At 43.9% G+C, this 21,666-nt stretch overlaps 1 protein-coding gene across 2 annotated transcripts in view; it reads left to right on the plus strand.

The window, feature by feature from the left end:
- The window catches only part of RPTOR (regulatory associated protein of MTOR complex 1), a 494,232-nt gene that overhangs the window by 455,307 nt on the left and 17,259 nt on the right, over positions 1–21,666 (plus strand). For both annotated transcript variants that reach the window (XM_070740207.1, XM_070740208.1), the window contains 2 exons: positions 19,561–19,688; positions 21,477–21,563. In XM_070740207.1, coding sequence (XP_070596308.1) covers positions 19,561–19,688; positions 21,477–21,563 — 215 coding nt within the window. The remainder of the gene's footprint in view (positions 1–19,560; positions 19,689–21,476; positions 21,564–21,666) is intronic.

Genomic DNA, 21,666 nt, shown 5'->3' on the forward strand with positions numbered 1-21,666 from the left:
GAAAACTGTGGACTGTTTTCAGTACTATAAAAGCAGAAGTATGTGAAGCAAAGCTGAGCCGTGTTACCTGTTCAATATGAATATAATAGAGCTGGAAGTTAGATTTGGGAAGTTATGAGAATGGGACATATCTGGTTGATGTGCCTGTGATGACCAACCTCAGGCAATTATAAACTCTACTTGATGAAGGCAGTACTTCTTGAAACAACATCACTGCCTGTTTACATTGAGTGTATATGGACACACTCTTTCACATACAGCACACCCACCACAGGATTTTTAAATTGTATTTATTTATCGGTATTTATTTATTAAATTTACATTGCCACCTATTCACACATGGCGACTCAAGGTGGCTTACAAAATATCATGTGGGTCTTGGCCTACCTACTAGCAACGGTTACTAGTACAGTGGTACCTCATCTTACAAACGCCTCTTCTAACGAACTTTTCAAGATACGAACCTGGTGTTTAAGATTTTTTTGGCTCTTCTTCCGAACTATTTTCACCTTACGAACCCAAGCAGCTGCTGCTGGGATGAAGGGGTTTCTTTTTTCCCCATTTTTTGAAGAAAGAAAAGGGAGGGGCTGCTTGGAGTAGGAAAATTTTGCCAAGAACAAGGTGCTTGCAAAGGAATTGAAAGGGTGTCTTTTTAAGAAAGAAACGGGAGGAGGGAGGGGCTGCTTGGAGTAGGAAAATTTTGCCGAGAACAAGGTGCTTGCAAAGGAATTGAAAGGGTGTCTTTTTAAGAAAGAAAAGGGAGGGGCCTTTCTTGCCTTTCTTCCTTTGCCTTTCTTGCCTCCCTTGCCTTTCTTCCTTTCCACTCACCCTTTAGCCTAGCCTTGCTTCTTCCACCCGTCCCCTTTAGCTGCTCCTTCCTGCCCTCTGTTCGCCTCCCTTCTAAAGTTTGGGATTTTCCTGAAGGATTTGCACGCATTATTTGCTTTTACATTGATTCCTATGGGAAACATTGTTTCATCTTACGAACTTTTCACCTTATGAACCTCCTCCTGGAACCAATTAAGTTCGTATGATGAGGTACCACTGTATAAGGATTTCTTTCTTTATCATTGGCCCCTGGAGTACCACACCACCTCCCTTCTAACTGAGCATACTCGGAGACTGCGAAACACGAGAAGGTCAGCAAGGGGAAGATTGATGGGATGCCTAGGCAGAGAAACATATTTAAGAAGCCATTCCAGTCATTTTGCAGCAATATTCTAACCAATTGCGCAGCAAATCCTGTCAACTGGACTGAGCATGTCCCGGACCCAAGAAATATCCCACCTTCTTCGTTGTCATCCTCCTCACCATGGCTATACCGCGCTCTGAAACTATACATACATTCCCCACATTTGTTTTTGCCCTTTTTCATCATTGTTTTCAGAATTAGAAATGCCAGCAAGCAGCAAGAAGGGCTGTGCGTACTAACTAATGCACTTTTCTGACACACAACGCATTTTTGGAGTTTCTTTTATTCCGAAATTGCCCTATATAGTAATTGTCATTTCCCCCTGCCTATTCTTCACCTGTTTAGCACTTTCCACAACTCAATATTTTTCTTGTATCTGCAGCCTGAAGAGCCAATTCTACCACTAGAGTTGCTCTGCGATTTTTGTTATGGCACCAAGAATAGGAAAGAAATGAAATGTATCCATTCCGATATTCTTGATATTTCCTATCCAAACTACCCTACTCTTCACTCTGGCAAAAAGTAGACATGTTTATATCAATTGCCATAAAACCAAATCTGTTCTTCAGATATACACATTTCTCTGTAAGCCACTGCAAGAAATATAGTCTAGTAACTTTTGAAATAATATTTTCATTAAATTTTACAAATACTTGTTTGCTGTTGTATACCATTCAGAAACATATCTTGTGAGATGGGTGACTATATGAATATGATTGATAAATAAATAAAAGATTAAAATGAATACAGACCAGGAATAATATAAAAAGAAAAAGTGCAGAGAAAAAAAATATAATAAAAAAATAAAACTATAAAGAAATTATTCCTTTCTTCCTCGGATAAGTACAAGTAACATTAGTAATTTATCACGTTCTCTGATACTTCAGTAAAATACGTCTTCTTCCCATATCTCATTAGTTATAAAATCTTGTCATTCTAGCCAGCACAAGTGTATTAATAATAGTATATATAACATGAATATTATCATGCATAATAACATGTGCAATATATTTTAACTTTAATCAAATAAATCAACTTTATATTCCTTCTGTTAACTTTAAAAAAGCTTGATATTTAATCCCTTCGAATAATGTCTCACAAATATGGATTCCAAGCTGACCCCTCTTTTAACTCTTCTTCTAGATTCTGCTACTCTTCTCCTACACAATGTTCTAATTACCTTTTTGCTGTTTATCCAAAACTAAAAATAAAAAATCTCTTTAAAGTTCTTGAAAGCATGAAGCATTTTGCCTCAAGGATAGAAGGAAACTCATCCACTGTAATGAAATTTGCTCTTTTGAAGGTCCTTAGTAATCAAAAAGCCATTAAACAAATAATTTCTTAAGGTTGTTAAAAGAGGAAATGTGAAACTGCATCTTAAACAAAATGACTTTCACCTGGCCGTCAAACTGTGGACCTCTATCTTATGATCTCCTCCTGGAAACTTCTGAATGGGGTGGTTCTTGCTCCAGGGAGGAATTCCAGGGAGGTGAGCCCATCATTGAATACTCTTTGAGTCACTTTCCAAAGAACCTGCTTCAGTCCACTGTTGCTTCCTGGAGATCTGCCAGAAAAATAAAGTGTAATACCCGAAGGTTTGGAAAATTAATTCTATCTGTCTTATAGTAATTATAAGACTTTGACCCAGCAATGCAATTCAGCTAATACCATGCTAATTTTAATTATTTTCAAATAGAATTTAATCTGTATAAATTAGAGAACATCAGAAATCAGGAGAATGAAAATGTTTTAAATGAGGGTGATTATTAATTATACAAAAGCTTCCAACTCAGACTTGAGTCATTCGGCAACATCTGGCACAGCAGAACTGTAGAAATCAAATGTGGAAATGCTGTTGCTAACCCCCAGATTTTTATATATATATATAAAATGCAGGTACTAAAATTTGTTGTCAGGCTATCCGTTATGATGACCATGAAAAAAGATAATGATCATTTAGATAATTTAGTTAATTGGTTTATCTTTTTAGTGCCTATTAAATTTTATTTGAATTATTCTATACCTCAACTGACTTATCAGATGTTTTGCTAAGGTTTGTGATCTGCATCTATAAAGTAAATATATAGTTTTCCCCAAGAAGCTAATAGAAAGTAGCACAGCTTCATGGTTAAGCCAGAACAGACCATAGTTAAGAGTCTTCTTGTTCCTGAGTAACTCAATGCACAGATTGTGGAATGAGAAAATGATTTTTGCAGAACTGGCAATACAATCCCAGTAAGTTCCTTTCTTTCTGCAAAGCCAAAGCTCAACAGAAGATAGAATAGAATAGAATTCTTTATTGGCCAAGTGTGATTGGACACACAAGGAATTTGTCTTTGGTGCATATGCTCTCAGCCTACATAAAAGAAAATATACATCTGTCAAGAATCATGAGGTACAACAGATAAGCCTCTGCAACTCTCATCTGGTAAATTCACTATTAACAGAAAAAATAAAGAATAGTCGCCTAGAATAGCCACATGGTAAGATAGGCAGCATATAAATTTAACAAATAAATAAAGCACTAGTGCCTATTGGTCATTGACAGTTTAGGTCGGTGCCATATATGGTCTGCTTAGAACAGTGATGGCAAACATTTTTTCCCTCAGGTGCTGAAAGCACGTGTGTGTGCATGCCCACACCCATAATTCAATGCCCCCATGCCCCACATTCCCCCGTGCATATGCACATGACACCTGTACAGGCCTAGCAGGCCTCCCTGAAGTCTTCAGAGGCCGGAAACCACCCATTCTCCACTGCACTGCTCAGAGAGTCCAACATGGGTATAGTTCAGCCTGACTGGAAGGGACTGAGTTAAAAATTAGCATAATAAATAGGTCCCGCCCCCCTTGAGGACCCTGGTGAGTCAGTCTTAAAAACTCAGTCATAGTGAAGGGACACAAGAGTTTGTTATCCCCTATGGGTTTTTTTACTTCAGAGTTGTTTTAATTGTTTTAATTGTCTTTTACCTAGAATAAATTTGAGGTTGTATACTAACCTTTCCCCCCCCCCCCTCCTTTGTTTCCTTTCTTTCAGGACCGTTGGAGGTAATTCTTCAGGATTCCCCTCATCGCTGGACTCAGGTCCCTGCTCCGAGGAGCAAACCTGCAACAAGGATCCGGTCTGAGCCTCAGAGCTCCAATAGACCGAGGAGATTCGGGAGGTCCCTAGTCTGTAGACTATACGTTCCCGTGGTGGCCTTTCAACCCAGGGGGATGCTGAAGGAAAGGAAAGATAAAGCCGCAAACCTCGCGCTCCGTGCCTGTGGCTCCTGCACTTTCCGCCAATCGCCAATCGGAAGCCGGGAGGATCGGAGTCCCCCCTCCTCCGCTTTAACGGCCTGAGATAAAGCGCGATGTCGGCGGGCGAGGACCGGAGCGGCAAGCTCCGTCCGCCATTTTGGATACGTCGCTTGCGTTGGAGGAACGAGGGGTGCTTCGTCGCCATGTTTGTTTTCCCCTGAGGTCATCTTAATGACCTCGAAATCACTTCCGTCCGCCATTTTGAGAGCGGAATTACGGGGATTCTTGCCAATTAGCCTTCGAGGTTGCCGGCTAGATACAGGAAGTGAGGCAAGACTTCCTGTAGCCGCCATTTTATGCTGGCTCATTAGCCTTCTGCAGCCAAGGAGGACGGTTTGATTTGGCTACCTAGCTGATAATAATCTTGATTATGGCTGATCTTCCCCAGTCGCTGGGCGCTGAACCCTCCACATCTGGAGCAAGCGCACCAAAGGCCAAGGATAAAGCTCACTCCTTCAAGTCGAGGTCTAAATCCTCACAGTCTTCCTCTGCCTTAAAGGAGGCTGAAAAACGCATAAAGGCCCTAGAGGGACAGCTGGAAGCAGCGCAGAGACAACCACCTTCCCAGACTAGCAACACAGCAGGTCAGATCCTGGGCTCTGTAACCTCGGCAACGCCTACCAGACTTCCAGAGGGAAGGGGCTCTGCTACCGATAGAGATTGGTCCCCGGACAGGTCAGAGGCTCCAATTTCAGAGGCCCTATATAGACCTGAAACTCAGGCCATACCTTCATCATGGCACTGCAGCCCGCAACCTTTAGCTCCCTCAGCTACCTTCACACCTACAGCGGCCGGGCTGCGCTCCTCTCCAGATACTTGGCACCGCATGTCCCCAGCCATACAGGACATGATTGCCTCAGCATATTCCCAGGGGATAACCACAGGGGCCCAGCAGTATGCAACAGCAGCAGCCCCGCTTCTTCCACCACGGGCTCAGCCACAACACTCACACAGAGATATCTGGGCAGCCCCCGCTCCTCCTTCCTCAGGCAACGAGTCTTTTCATGATGAGGCAGAGCTGGAGGAACCAGGCTTGAACCCAGCAGATGACCTATCTGAGGACGAGGGCGCTCCTCCAGAGCCACCAGCCTTCACAGGCCTTTTTAGACCTTCCCTTTATCGTATTCTGCTGAATAAAGCCAGATTAACAGTGGCTCAGGGCATGCAGGAGCAGGCCACAGAACAGGAGCCAGGCATGCAGCCGGCTAAGAGACTTTTTTCTGAACCTCAAAAAGAGTCTGACTATATCCCTTCTCCTGTTTTGTTCTTAAACAACATCAAAAAGCCATGGGAGCACCCAACAGTAGCCCTCGGACCATCACCATCAGAAAGGAAATTCTATGCTCTGGATCCAGAAATGGAGGGCTTACTACAGTTTCCACCTGTCGATGCTCCTGTTGCCAGCCTGGTCTCAAATGCCCTGGTCCCTGCAGACATGGCAGATGGCCTCAAACCGGATGACCGCAGAGCTGAGGGTTTGATCAAAAAATCACACCAGATGTCGGCCTGGGCATTCAAGGCAGCCACAGCAGCCTCATTCTTCAACAGAGCATCCATTCTGTGGCTTCAGGAGATGCTTTCAAAGCTAGGCCCAGAGGATGGTAGGTTGAGACAGGACATCAACAAGCTGCTAGCAGCAGCAGAATTTTCTGCCGATGCCACCTTATCAGCATCCCGCTTTGCCTCTAGAGCCATGGCATCTAACCTCTCCTCCAGACGTTTTCTATGGCTCCGCTCATGGCAAGCAGACGCCAAGTCAAAGTGGAGACTGGCCTCTGCTCCCTTTGATGGGGAAAAGCTCTTTGGTAGCTCCTTGGACAACGTCCTGATCAAGGACAAGGATAAAAAGAAGATTTTACCCAGGAACTACAGACGCCAGGACAGATGGGCGGCTCCGTACTACAGGCGGCAGTCCTTTCGGACGGATTTCCCCACTACGGCCTCTCAAACAACGAGGCCATACAACCCGAGGGCCTACAATCAGTCATCATACAGATCCGACAGAGGAAATTTTGGAGATAGAAACAGACAGTTCCAGCAGTCACGGAGACCCAGAGGATCCAACCGAGGTGGCTACCGCAAGAACAAGTGACTCGGGAGTGCAACTTCCCATTGGGGGCCGCCTTCAGCATTTCACCGGCTCCTGGGAATCCATCTCTACAGATGCCTGGGCGCTAGACACTATATCCCAGGGTCTCAAAATAGAATTCACATATCATCCACCAAACAGATTCGTATGCTGTCCAGTAATACATCACCAACAAAAGGCCGAGCTATTGCACCTCGAGGTCTCCCATCTTCTAGAGATAGGCGCTATCGAGAGAGTGCCCCCATTACAGGAGGGCAAGGGATACTACTCGATAGTATTCATCGTCCCCAAACCTTCAGGGGGATGCCGTTTAATTCTAAATCTGCGACAACTCAACCTGTATGTCAAGTATCGCAGATTCAAGATGCATTCGCTAAAATCAATCCTTGCATCAATCCGACAACAGGACTGGCTTACATCCATCGACTTGAGGGAGGCATACCTCCACATCCCGGTTCATCTGGACCACAGACAATTCCTGAGGTTTTGTTTCGAAAACCTCCACTTCCAATACAGGGCCATGCCCTTCGGCCTCTCCTCAGCTCCGAGGGTTTTCACAAAACTTCTGGATATCCTAACCGCGGACTTGAGATCACGTCCTCTACACCTATTAGCTTACCTGGACGACATCATTATTTTGTCCAGCAGCCCCCACCAGGCACAGGAAGATGTAGCAGAGACCATCCGATCGCTGGAGGCGCGAGGATTTACAATCAACTACCAGAAAAGCCACCTAGCTCCTACCCAGTGCCTTTTACATCTCGGGACACACATAGACACTCAGAGAGACAAGGTCTTTCTTTCTACAGAACGCAAGGGCAAAATCAAGGACATAATAGGTTACCTACTATCCCGGAGGAGAGCTTCTCTGGCCTTACTGTCCCAACTACTAGGGATGTTCATCTCCTGCATAGAGATCGTACCCTGGGCCAGACTCCATGCCAGACCCCTTCAATGGTTCTTGATCCCCTTTCAAAAACAACGTATCAGCCATTCACAGAGGACGGTGTCAATACCAACAAGGGTGCTTCGTTCCCTCCCTTGGTGGAGATCAGCAGCCCTTCACCAGGGATCACCGTTCCTTCTGCGACAAGAGATCACCATCACAACAGATGCGAGCTTTTCGGGATGGGGCGCCCACTCCCCCTCAGGGGTTGCCCAAGGTCTATGGACTCCACAGGACCTTCGGGACCCCAACATCAATTTGCTCGAGCTCAGGGCGGTCCGCCTAGCCCTATTGCATTTCTCCCAACAGGTGAGAGGGAAGCATGTACTTATTCTGACAGACAATGTCACCACGCAGGCCCACATAAACCATCAGGGGGGCACCAGATTGGGCAGACTTATGCTGGAGGCTCAGATTCTGTTCAGATGGGCGGAACAGCATCTCATTTCTCTGAGAGCAGAACACATCTCAGGCATTTGCAACACCCAAGCAGATTGGTTGAGTCGCAGAACCATAGACCCGGCGGAATGGCGATTGGGCACAGATTTGTTCCAGGAGATCACATGCAGGTATGGAGTACCAGAGGTAGACCTCTTCACGACGCACCTCAACACGCAACTACCAAGGTTCTTTTCCCGCTTCCAAACACCAGAAGCGGAGCAAGTCAACGCACTACATTGCCCATGGCCGTGGGGCCTACTCTATGCGTTCCCGCCGGTACGCATCCTCCCGAAGGTAATACACAAGATTCTGCAGGAGCAAGCGGAAATCATCTTGATAGCCCCATATTGGCCCAGGCGACCATGGTTTTCCGACCTAAAGGCTCTCTCCATCTCTCCCCCTTGGCGCATTCCACACCACCGAATATCTCTAACACAGGGAGCAATTTCCCACCCAGATCCTCAGTGGTGGAAACTTGCCGCCTGGCACTTGAGGGGGACCACCTAAGGAGACATCCAGTACCTGAGAAGGTCATTGCTACTATCCAGGCTTCTCGCCGTCCCTCCACAACACGGATTTATCAATCTACTTGGGCGGCATACTGCGCATTCTGCAAATCTAATAAATTTGACCCTCAGAAACCATGTGTAGTGCAGCTCCTATCCTTCCTACAAGAGGGTTTGGATAGAGGTTTAGAACCCAATACACTACGCAGGCAGGTAGCGGCCATAGCTACTATTCTAAAACTGGACCTAACCAGACCTGTCTCACATCATCCCTGGATAAGGGACTTTATCAAGGGAGCAGCTAACTTAAAACCCCCTACACTCCATCGTTTTCCAACTTGGGACTTGCCCACGGTGCTTCAAGCCCTGACGGGTCCACCTTTCGAACCTCTTCGGGCGGTCCCTTTGCAGCTGTTATCCTACAAGTCCTTGTTGCTATCACTTCAGCTAGGCGAGTGTCTGAGATTGCAGCACTGTCAGTAAGACCAGACTTGTGCATGTTTCACCCAGATAGGGTTGTCTTAAGACTGGACCCTGCCTTCTTAACTAAGGTCAATTCTGTTTTTCACCGTGCACAAGAGGTTGTTCTACCAAACTTTTGCGTTCATGGGACTCACCCGCTGGAACTAAAATGGCACAAGTTGGACGTACGACGTGCCCTCAAAATATACATTCGGCGCACCAGCACGTTTCGAAGATCGGAGGCATTGTTTATATCGTATGCCCTTCCTTCTAGGGGATTGAAGATCTCCTCTAAGACAGCAAGTCGCTGGATTAAATCCTGCATCATTGAGGCATACAGAAAGTCTTCCATGCCTCTACCTCCGGGCATCACGGCGCATTCCACAAGGAGCGCGGCTGTATCGACTGCCTGGGCTACCCAGGCTCCGATTGAAGAAATTTGTCGAGCAGCAACCTGGGCTGTCCCAGATACATTCATTAAACATTACCGGTTGGACACCTATGCTTCGGCGGAGGCAGCATTTGGACGCAGAGTATTACAGGGTGTGTGTAAAGAGTCGGTGCCCCTGGACTAGCCTGCCCGCCCTAGCGAACTTACCTTGGGTATATCCCATGTTGGACTCTCTGAGCAGTGCAGTGGAGAAGAACCTTTGAACCTACCTGAACGGTCTTCTCGCTGCACTGCGAAGAGAGTCCAAACCCGCCCGGCTTTACGCCCAGGGGCACACACACACACTTCTAGTTCTGGTTTTTGCCATTATTGAATTTGTTGAATAAATTGTTCTTGAGTTTATTGCACTATGACTTCGTTTTATTATCGACTGACTCACCAGGGTCCTCAAGGGGGGTGGGACCTATTTATTATGCTAATTTTTAACTCAGTCCCTTCCAGTCAGGCTGAACTATACCCATGTTGGACTCTCTTCGCAGTGCAGCGAGAAGACCGTTCAGATAGGTTCAACGGTTCTTTCCAGACTTCCAGTAAGCCTGGAATGCCCATTTTTCACCTTCCCCAGGCTTTCTTGGAGCCTGGGGAGGGAGAAAACTGCTTCCCCTGCCCCCCCAGGCCCTCTGGAGGCCAGAAATAGCCTGTTTCCCAACTTCTGGAGGGCTCGGTAGACCCATTTTTTGCTCTGGAGCCTCTGAAGACTAGAGAGGGCAAAAATGCTCCTCAGTCCCCCAGAGGCCCTCCCCCAGAGTCCGAAAACGCCCTCCCAGAGCCTCCGTACAAGCCCTGTACTTATCTGGCATCCAAAATGGGCCGCATGGAGATTCCTGGGAAGGGAGGGGCAGCTGAGCGGGGGTGACCGAAAATCACCTGGCCAGCGCACCCATGCGCCCTTGAGCTAAGCTAGGGTAACGGCTCAAGTGCCCACAGATATGGTTCCCCATGCCACCTGTAGCACCTGTGCCATAGGTTTGCCATCACGGGCTTAGAAGATGCTGCTTTTCTTCATGATTTCTGTTATAGAAAATTTTATATATATATATCTCCCCCTCATGGGACTGCAGATTGACAGATAGTTTTCGAATGCTGCCTACATATAAGAACATATATTTGAGTTGTGAATCCATATCAGTTATAGCGGGTGAAGAATGGCGTGGGTAGCAGACTATAGCTGTAAGCCCTCATCCATCAGCAATGTTACTTTCCATGTAACCTACATATTTGCTGACTCACCTAGGTATTTCTTCCTGTAACACCTTTGAACCAGTCGCTTAGTGTGGCATGTTCTGGATAGGATTCTAATCTGGATTGCAATCCGGAATGAGGGTACTTCATAAAGAGTACTTCCCAATATGCTGAGATATGGTGGCTGGAGGAGGTGTCTGTTGATTTGGAAGTCATAGCCTTTGTCCTGTAAGAAGCCCTTTATGCAAGTCTAGCATCTCAGTAGAAGCCTGGCCGTCCCTTGATAGTTGCCTCCAGCAAAATGTTAAATAATTTTTCATTGAGTAAATACAAATATAGCAGTGATTAAAAATAGAAAGGGGGTATTAAATTCGCTGAGCACCATTCTGCAGAGCTGAGCCTGACTATTGCTCAATTCTATGGCTGCTTAACTCTAACTTGTTTTTCTTTCTTAACAGCTGTGCTCTTATTATTCCAAGCAAATCTTTTGTCTGTAGTGGTGGGAGGGGAATGCTCCAGCTTCAGATTAACATTGTTGAGTCTTTTTCCAACAATATCCCAGCTTTGCTCTTTGCATTTATTACCTTTCAAATGTATTCTTTAAAAAAAAAGAAAAAAGAAAAAACCCATAGCCCTGACTTTCTGTGCAAGTCATTTTCTGCATAAAAGCAGAAACAACATATGAAGCTCAGATTCTTCTAGCAGCCCATTACAGCTTCCAGATTCCCCCCTGCCGTTAATCATGGCCTTGCATCTGTTTTTTAATTACCTTTTTATTTAAAGTATTCCTCATAAAAGCTGCAAGGACCTTCCTTGCCTGGAAGAAGATATAAGGCATTATAAAACTACCCAGTCCAAAGTCTGGAGCTTGACAGAATGAAGCAAAACTTTTTTCTGGGAAAGTCTCTTTTCTTCTTTCTGGAGGAAATAAGGGGCTTTGGAGTTCAGTATTCTTTATAGACTGGTATAATCTTGTAAAATGCCATGCAGTCGTGATGAAATAGGAAAAAAATTAGCAGTGGCCACAATTCTCTTTGGAGGGCTATCACTGTAAGTGAGTCACCTCAGCAGGTCATCAATCACTCTTTAAGGCTCAAGAAATGGTGACTGTCAAACAGGCTTATTTCTTGCATAGGCAGATCCTTGTTTTAGGATTGATAGATTCCTGTAAGAAGCTCCATCTACTCTTCCACTATGGTTGGATTTCCTTTTTTATTATTTATTTATTATTTATTTATTATTTGGATTTGTATGCCGCCCCTCTCCGAAGACTCGGGGCGGCTCACAACAAGTGAAAAAACAATCCAATACATAATCCAATTAATTAAAATATTAAAAGTTTAAAAAAAAACCTATACTAACATACACACACACAAGCATACCATGTATAAATTCAGCGGGCCCAGAGGGAGATGTTTAGTTTCCCCATGCCTGACGGCAAAGGTGGGTTTTGAGAAGTTTACGGAAGGCAGGAAGAGTAGGGGCAGTTCTGATCTCCGGGGGGAGTTGGTTCCAGAGAGTCGGTGCCGCCACAGAGAAGGCTCTCCCCCTGGGGCCCGCCAACCGACATTGTTTAGTTGACGGGACCCGGAGGAGGCCCACTCTGTGGGACCTAATCGGTCGCTGGGATTCGTGCGGCAGAAGGTGGTCTCGGAGATATTCTGGTCCGATGCCATGAAGGGCTTTAAAGGTCATAACCAACACTTTTTTTATGCCACTTTGCTGTCAGCATTGAGCAAGTGTAGACTTATTACACTCCGAGAAAAGTTGTGCTTTAAATTGCTTTTAATTTTTTGTCCTGCATTTCCATATACCATGTATAAGTACAAAAACAAGTGGGGGAGGGAAAAGGGACATTTCTGAGACATTTATTTGACTTATAAGACTTTTATTAAACTCATCCCTTTGAAATGAAGAACTGTTTCCCAACAACAATGACAACAACAACAACAACAGAGTTGGAAGGGACTTTGGAGGTCTTCTAATACAATTCCGGGTCCCGTCGACTAAACAATGTCGTTTTGCGGGCCCCAGGGGAAGAGCCTTCTCTGTGGCGGCCCCGGCCCTCTGGAACCAACTCCCCCCGGAGATTAGAACTGCCCCCACCCTCCCTGTCTTTCGTAAACTACTCAAGACTCATTTATACTGCCAGGCATGGGGGAGTTGAGATAGCCCTTCCCCCTAGGCCATTACAAGTTATGCATGGTATGTTTGTGTGTATGTTTGGTTTTATAACAGGGGTTTTAGTTGTTTTTTATTATTGGATTGTACATGTTGTTTCTATTATTGTTTTTAGCCGCCCCGAGTCTACGGAGAGGGGCGGCATACAAATCCAATAAATTATTATTATTATTATTATTATTATTATTATTATTATTACAGTATTATTATTATTATTAGTTCCCTCCTTAGGCAGGAAACCTTACACTATTTCAGATAAATAGTTATCCAACATTTTCTTTAAAACTTCCACTGTCGGAACATTCACAACTTCTGGAGGCAAGCTGTTCCACTGATTAATTGTTCTGTCAGGAAATTTCTCCTTAGTTCTACGTTGATTCGCTTCTTGCTTAGTTTTCACCCATTGCTTCTTGTTCTACCCTCAGGTGCTTTGGAGAATAGTTTGACTCTCCAGTTTGTTGCAAGGCAGGACTGGATCAGTGGATGTGTAAACCAATGTCTGAGTACACGTATGAAGAAGCAGATGGACTCTGAAGTCTTTTCAAATATATTAAAGTCCTTTTTGGACATACGTGCCTCAAAGCAAAAATGAGAGTCACAATCTCACTTTCGCATATTTCAGTATGATTTTATATCAGAAATCATAGCAATGTCTTTTTCAGAACACTGACCAAGGGCCACAAAGTAATTTGTGGAATATTCCTGCAGCATCTTTTGATGTCTTCGGAGAGAGGCGGCATACAAATCTAATTAATAATAATAATAATAATAATAATAATAATAATAATAATAATAATAATAATTTTCTTTTGTTATGCTGTTTAATGTTGCCCACATCTGAATTTCAACAGCACTTGTAGTTTGCTTCTGTAAAAGATGCCAACAGCAATAACTTGGTAAACTGTACTAAGGTAAAATGACACTGCTCATAAAAACCAAGAGAGTCCCACAGTACTAAGATGCTTGTTATGTTATGGCATATACTTCAGGGGAAAATAGTGTAATGCTCCTGCTGTCGAGTCTTTTACTATCTCCAGTGGAAGTGGGTAAGAAATTACCTTTCCAATTAAAAATTGCCCCAGACAAACGTATACTTAAGTAACAAAAGGTACATGACACAAATAACAAGAAAAATCATTGTACAATCAGTTGGCATAAATAAATCTGGAAAATTATATTATAATTATAATAACAACAACAGAGTTGGAAGGGACCTTGGAGGTCTTCTAGTCCATGTTCTGTCTGACTCGATGACCAGCCAGCAATTAGATTCCAATTAATCCTCAGACACAGAATTGGGAAGTAGAATAGTCTATTTTACAAGCAAACTTGTTGAAAACCACAAATTAAAGCAAAGAATGTCTGTTGACTGCCAAAATTCAAAGTGAGCGGCAAAACTGATAAGGAATGTTCCCAAAACAGGGTTGTAACTTAAAACTTTTAACTTGGCTGAAACAGAAATATTCACAGATTTCTCAAAACTATATTTTTTCAAGACTATAGCAATATTTGAGAGGGGGGAAAACTCTAAACTTGCTCTTTCCCTCTTGTAGTTAGAAATATTGATTTCCTGCAAAAGTAACCTCCCAGTCTCCACCCCTTTTAAACACTGTGATTATTTATTTATTTTTTGATTTGATTTGATTTGATTTGATTTGAATGCCGCCCCTCTCCATAGACTCGGGGCGGCTCACAACAGCAATAGAACAATTCATAACAAATCTAATAGTTTAAAAAACATTTTAAAAACCCCATTATTAATCAGACATACATACAAACATACCATACATAAATTGTATAGGCCCGGGGGAGATATCTCAATTCCCCCATACCTGGTGGCAAAGGTGGGTTTTAAGGAGTTTATACACTGCGCACAGCAGTATTCAAGGCCTCCCTCTGCGTCTGCATAACTGCTCTTGTCTCCCACACATTCTTCTCACCTGTGCATCTAAATTAGGATCTACAATCTCCCCCACCCCATCAGACCCAGACAAGGCCCTAGCTGGGTGTTCTATATTCTCTGCAGGACCCTCAATCTCCACCCCTTCCTCACCCTCACTATCCGACTCCTCTGATAGCCACACAGGCCTATGATGCTCAGACTGACCCGGTTCCTCCTCTTCAGAGTCTGTGAGTCCAGCCCTCTGCCTAGGCAGGAAACCCTACACTACTTCAGACAAATGGTTATCCAACATATTCCTAAACACTTTCAGTGTTGGAGCATTCATAACTTCTGGAGGCAAGCTGTTCCACTGATTAATTGTTCTAACTGTCCGGAAATTTCTCCTTAGTTCTAAGATGCTTCTCTCCTTGTTTAGTTTCCACCCATTGCTTCTTGTTCTACCTTTTACCCTTTCTAGGGTCTCAATATCCTTTTTTGCATCATGGTGACCAAAACCGAATGCAGTATTCCAAGTGTGGCCTTACCAAGGCCTTATAAAGTGGTATGAACAGTTCACGTGATCTTAATTCTATCCCTCTGTTTATGCAGCCTAGAACTGTGTTGGCTTTTTTGGCAGCTGCTGCACACTTCTGGCTCATGTTTAAATGGTTGTTCATTAGGACTTCAAGATCCCTCTCACAGTTACTACTGTTGAGCAATGTACCACATATACTGTACCTGTGCATTTTGTTTTTCTTGCCTAAATGTAGAACCTTACTTTTTATAGTAAAGGAGAAAGATGTTATTAATCTGCAAAAATAAAATAATGGGGAAGCCTGGTTGCACAGACATCGTTAAACCCATAACAGCAACTCACAACCACAAAGGCTAGATTTGGAGTCTTTTTTATCAGATTTACTGTATTAAAAGGGGAATAGGTTGCAGAGACCTGAAACTGTTTGTTTGTGTGTGTGTGTGTGTGTGTGTGTGTGTGTGTGTGTGTGTGTGAGACTTTCACAAATCCCTGCAGCTTTATTGACAAGGCTTTTTTGAAGTGCTTTGCCAATTCCTCCCTAAACTTGAGAGAAAGTGGCTGGCTTCCCCCTAGGCTTATAGAATTTATACATGGTATGCTTGTATGTATGATTGGTTCTTTAAATTGGGGTTTTTTAGATTATTTTTAATATTAGATTTGTTCACATTGTCTTTTTTATTGTTGTTAGCTGCCCCGAGTCTTCAAATCTAATAAATACAAATCTAATAAATACAAATAAATACAAATACAATACACCCAACTGGTTTTGGTAAGGCTAGAACTCACAGTCTCCTGGTCTCTAGCCTGATACATCCAGCCTTATAATGTTTTTCAAACCACTTTTTTTCCAAAATTCTGAGAAGTTCTATAATATGGGTACTTTCCTCTCCCTCAAAAAGGTGACATGTCCATGTTGGTAAATTAAACAGTCACCTAGGGCAGGGGTCCCCAACCGCCGGTCCGCGGACCAGTACCGGGCCGCAAGGCATGTTGCACCGGGCCGCGGAGTCAGCAGCTGCTGTGGAGCCGGCGAGTGCCAAGCTGTTTCCTGTCTCTTTCCCCTCGCGTTCACTCAGGACCGCCGTTTCCCTCGGGCTGAGAAAACCTTTACTTGCTTGCTTGCTTTCTTCCTTTCCTGTCTTTCTTCTCTTGTCGAAAGTGGTCTATTTCCTCCTTGCGAAGCCCTCGCAAAGCCCTTGCTCTGCCTGCAGCTCAAATGGAAAGGCTTTGGCATTGTGCAGCTATTTTTTTGCTAGGCTACCCCACCCTATTCCCGGGGTCCTGGGTGGGAGCGAAGCCAGTGGTGTGCGTGTGACCATGAAACCCCCACCACCAGCTCCGGTAATTTTCTTTTGGAAGGATTCCTTGCTGCAAGAAAATTACCGGATCTGGTGGTGGGCACTCCAAGCAGGCAGCGATCACAAAGGAAGGTGACTGTGTCCATGGAGGCACCTCCCCCTCCTCTGGGATTCCTTGCTGGAATCCCAGCCGGAGCGAGCGGTGGCGGGAGGGTGTCCTCTGAATCTGCTGAAAGGCAAACGGCGGTCCCGAGTGAACGGGAGGGGAAAGAGACAGGAAACCGCCCCTTCCTACACTTCCTCCCTCTGTCACCTCGGTTCCCCCGCAAAATTAAAAAGGGGGGGAGGGAAGAGAGACAATGGAATGATAAGCTATACCCTCATGCTTAATCCCGCCCAAAACCACACCCCTTTCCGCCCCCACCGGGCCATAGAAAAATTGTCTTGCTGAAACTGGTCCCTGGTGGAAAAAAGGTTGGGGACCACTGACCTAGGGCATCAGATGTTAAAGAAAAAATAATGAATGAATGAATATTTACCCCTTTTTGAAAATAAAATCTTCCCCCTAACCGTTAGATTTGGGACTGGTGAAGTAAGGGATTTCAAGGTGGTTAAAAGGGAGTTGTGTGACTTGCCTAGAACCTTAGTTGCTGGAACATTTTCTGTGGCAGGGATGAACAAAACGTTTGGACCTCAGGGCCACGTGTGGCACTAGCTAATGGCTTTAATTTAATGTTTATTTGCAGATGTACACTAGAGATTCCAGGGGTGTTTATTGCAACACTATGGGCTAGCAGAATCTTGAGACCTTGTCTATCTCTCTCTTTTGAACTATCTTAACTAAACAAAATCAAGATTGGGTTATTTTGATTCCACATCCCCCTCTTTCACAGCGCTATAATCTTTTCTGCAAAATAAATTCCTCCCCAATTAAGTGCAGACTCACTCATACCTTTCCTATCCCCAGATCAGCTCTTAATTCCTTTAGAGTTACCCTCAATTAGCAATGTAGAAAACATATTTTTCCCACATTAGGATTGCTAGTGAGCTTTAATCTATAAATACATAAACACACACACAGAGTGATAGCTTCTATCATGGTGATGTTTGTGTGGGAGAAGGCTCTCCTTAAGAAAGGCATTTTCAAGGGTCAACAGACTCAGCTGGATGCTGGGCATGTCCATGATGCAATTACGGGATAAAACTTGGGATCTCTCACTGTTTAGCTGTAGCAAGAGTCAGTGATAATAGAAAAAGTTCCAACTTACTGTGGTGGGCACTATATATATAGGGGAGGAGGAATAATCAAATCGGCTCACCTTTTCCCTGCATCACACCATGGTTATGCATTTGCTTATAAAATTCTACCACAGTTGATAAAATACGAGGGCAATATGAGAATCCTCCTGTGAATGCCAAAGATCTATATAGTGCTCCATGTGGGTATTAGGTGGAATGTCTTGGGACTGTCTCCAAATGATACTATTAACATATAGAAAATATGTTTTTAGACAAGATGTTCTGGTATATGTTTGAGAAAGGCAAAAGTAAAAAGACGATGCAGAGTAGCAGGTTTTTTTTGGGCTAGCTCCTGAATTTAAATGAATACCTAAGTCATTGCTTCTCCCTCCCTCCCTCCCTCCCTCCCTCTCTTCCCCTAGATACATATGGGAAATTACTTTTTCTTGACATTATATGAGTATCAAATAACTCTCAGTTTAAAATATTGGATCAAACGGTTTGATTTAAACTGACAAGAATTATAAACTCTGTGTGTGTGTATGTGTGTGTGTGTTTACGTGTGTGTGTGCATGCACCTACGTTTGTGTATGTATACACACATACATACATGCACACACAAACATATGCGCACACACACACACACAACACAGGTATAAAGCTGAAAACAGTTTGTCCTGTTTTAGTAACATGGCATCTGGGCTGAATTAGTCTAATGTGCTCTGTGTATTGCCTTCTAACATAATTTGGAAACATCAACTGGTGCAAATTATTGACCACTTTGTTGTCTTAAGTGCTTGGAACATTTGACATACATATTTTACTAATTCCACTGGTTGCATTTCAAGACACAAGCAGAATGCATGTATTGACCTTTAAAGTTACAAACAACCTAGGACTGAATCGTTCGAAGAATTGCCATTGCCCATTAGAGTATCCACACAGAAAGATTACTGTCTGAGGCCCTGATGTTGCATTACAGTAACTAGTGCAATATTGATTCCCCATTAATAAGAACAATTACATTAGCAGTAATCCCTCATGTGTGAATTTTATTCCACTCAAGGTTTGTCAAGCTTAAAATGGGTGATAAATCCTATTTTATGCTCTGCCTCTTTTTAAAATATTTCATCATGATTAGTGTTGGGCGAACCGAACTTGCAAAGTTCGAGTTCGTGCCAAACTTTGCAGTGTTTGGCATGCAGAACCCGAACTTTTTTAAAAGTTCAGGTTCAGCGTTCGCTCGAACACCGTGAAACGACGACGCCTGGTAGGAGAGTGGGGAATCCCACTATGGGATTTCCCACCACCTTTTGCTTGCAGCGCCACAAGCAAAAGGAGGTGGGGAATCCCACGAAGGGGATTCCAGGGGCGGGGCTTTGATGTCACGGAGACTCCTTCCTCCCCGTTTCAGCCGGCCAGGAAGTAGTCTCTGTGACGTCAAAGCCTTGCCCCCGGAATCCCATTGTGGGATTCCCCACCTACTTTTGCTTGTGGCGCCGCTGCAGCATCCTTTTCTGTAAAAATAAAAGGAAGCAAAAGGAGGTGGGGAATTCCACACCTCCTTGTTTATTTTTACAGAAAAGGACGCCGCAGCGGCTTGCTGCTACTTGGGTTCGGCGAACTCACCTGAACTTCACGGCAAAGTTCGGGTGAGTTCGCCGAACCCGAACTTTGTTGAGTTCGCCCAACACTAATCATGATACTATATGTATGATGTGGTTTAGTTGTGATTTTTTTTTAATTATCTTCTGTGAATTTACATGCTTGCATCTGCTTTAAGAGACTTTTTGAAATAAATAAAATATATGGCCAGAAAGATTGCAGCTTTGAATTGTTATTTTAATGTTTTAGGATATTCCCACGGGGGCTGACAGCTGTGTCACCAGTTTGTCCTGCGATTCTCATCGTTCGCTCATTGTAGCAGGGCTTGGAGATGGCTCCATTCGGGTTTATGACCGACGGATGGCTCTAAGTGAATGGTAAGATAGTCACCTCATTCCTCCCATTAACAAGGGAACCTTTTATTTGTTCTGACTCTACTGGTTGGCTGAGCGGCTAGGCATTATTGCAGTGTTCCACAGATTACCATCAGATGCTAAGACTATTTTCCTCTTCTCCCTTTCCATATACACTGCTCAAAAAAATAAAGGGAACACTTAAACAACAGAATATAACTCCAAGTAAATCAAACTTCTGTGAAATCAAACTGTCCACTTAGGAAGCAACACTGATTGACAATCAATTTCACATGCTGTTGTGCAAATGGAATAGTTGTGCAAATGAAATATTCAATGAGAATATTTCATTCATTCAGATCTAGGATGTGTTATTTGAGTCTTCCCTTTATTTTTTTGGGCAGTATACATCTTAAGCTTGATTGAATTTTAACAACATACAGTAGTATGTATATATAACATACATCCTGTAAGATGGATGGATAGGAAGGAAGGAAGGAAGGAAGGAAGGAAGGGAGGTGGGTGTTCTGCCGGGCTTCTCGGCACAAGCCTTCAATTAAGTTCAAAGGTAGGAATTCAGACACACACAGTTGTAAGTCAATAACAATGTTTTTTATCAAAAGTAAAAGAGGGGCCACACACACTTTTAGTCAGGCAAAATGCTCACCTTCAAAGCAACCACATTAAGTGCTGTGAAGAACAATAAACAAACACAAAGCAGATAACAAGCAGCTGTGAAGATGTCACAGCCACTCTCCTTCAAGAATTCACAAAGTCACAAACTTGACTATGGTTTAGTTCAAAAGTCCTAAAAACAGTTCAAAGGGAGTAGAATCCTGAATGATAAACGATAAACGAAAACTGAACGATAAACTTCCACACCCAGAGGCCAAAACACTGACTATTTAACAGCAGCCCCAATTAGTCTAATTACACCCGGCCACAGGTAATCTACCATATTTCCTGTAGTATTTACGCAGTCGCTCTTTCCTAGACAATGCCCTGCGCCTCCGTACATCAATGAATGTCTCTTCTTCCGAATCCAGTGATGATAATGATGATGAATCACTTAGGGGGCGACTACCTAATGGGCTGTCTGCCATTACCCCCTCTGAGGATCCCATTTCACTTCCACTATCTGCTTCAGACACTTTGCTGTCAGAAGCAGTTGGCAATAAAACTGGCCTCTGACCCTGAGAGGATTCACCCACATCCACCCCCCCAGTCCTTGGGGCAGGAGCTGTTCCAGAGCCAACCACAGCAGAAGGCAGGCAGGCAGGCAGGCAGGCAGGCAGGCAGGCAGGCAGGCAGGAAGGAAGGAAGGAAGGAAGGAAGGAAGGAAGGAAGGAAGGAAGGAAGGAAGGAAGGAAGGAAAGAAGGAATGAGAAACAAATGCTATGGGTGCGGGTTTTTTAACCAAAAATATTTTTGTTAACATAAAAGATAGAGCAATGTTATGTGAATGTTTCCCTTGCCTGAAATAAACATGAAATAGATTACTTCGAGCATTAAATTACAGATGAGCTCCTATTACTTTATTGTGCAAGGCAGGGTTTAAATCACATCCACGTAGGGCATGGTTGTTGTCTATCTTTTCTTCTGACTCCGTTTCCTCTTTTGCTGCATCTATCAAGCCTGCTGAAATGAGCAACTGAAGGAAGAGGGATGTCTTAATGTGCCAGCTCTCCTTCAGTGGCTTACAGCTTCACTTCTGTGGTCAAGCCATCCCAGGGAGCAAATGGTTCTCCTTGTAAGCAGCTTCAAAGTTTTCTCCAGCATCTTATTTTCAGAATTTCTCCTTTTCACTTGCAGCCGTGTGATGACCTATCGAGAGCACACAGCCTGGGTGGTGAAGGCATATTTGCAGAAACATCCTGAAGGCAACATCATGAGTGTCAGGTAAAAAAAATGGAGTAAATGAAAAGGAACAAGAACCTCTGAATATTTATGTGACATTTTCCTGCTAAAACATTATTTTGGGCACTCTTGTTTGAAAAGCTGT

Source organism: Erythrolamprus reginae, chromosome 2, assembly GCF_031021105.1.
Source record: "Erythrolamprus reginae isolate rEryReg1 chromosome 2, rEryReg1.hap1, whole genome shotgun sequence".
NCBI classification, from domain to species: domain Eukaryota; kingdom Metazoa; phylum Chordata; class Lepidosauria; order Squamata; family Dipsadidae; genus Erythrolamprus; species Erythrolamprus reginae.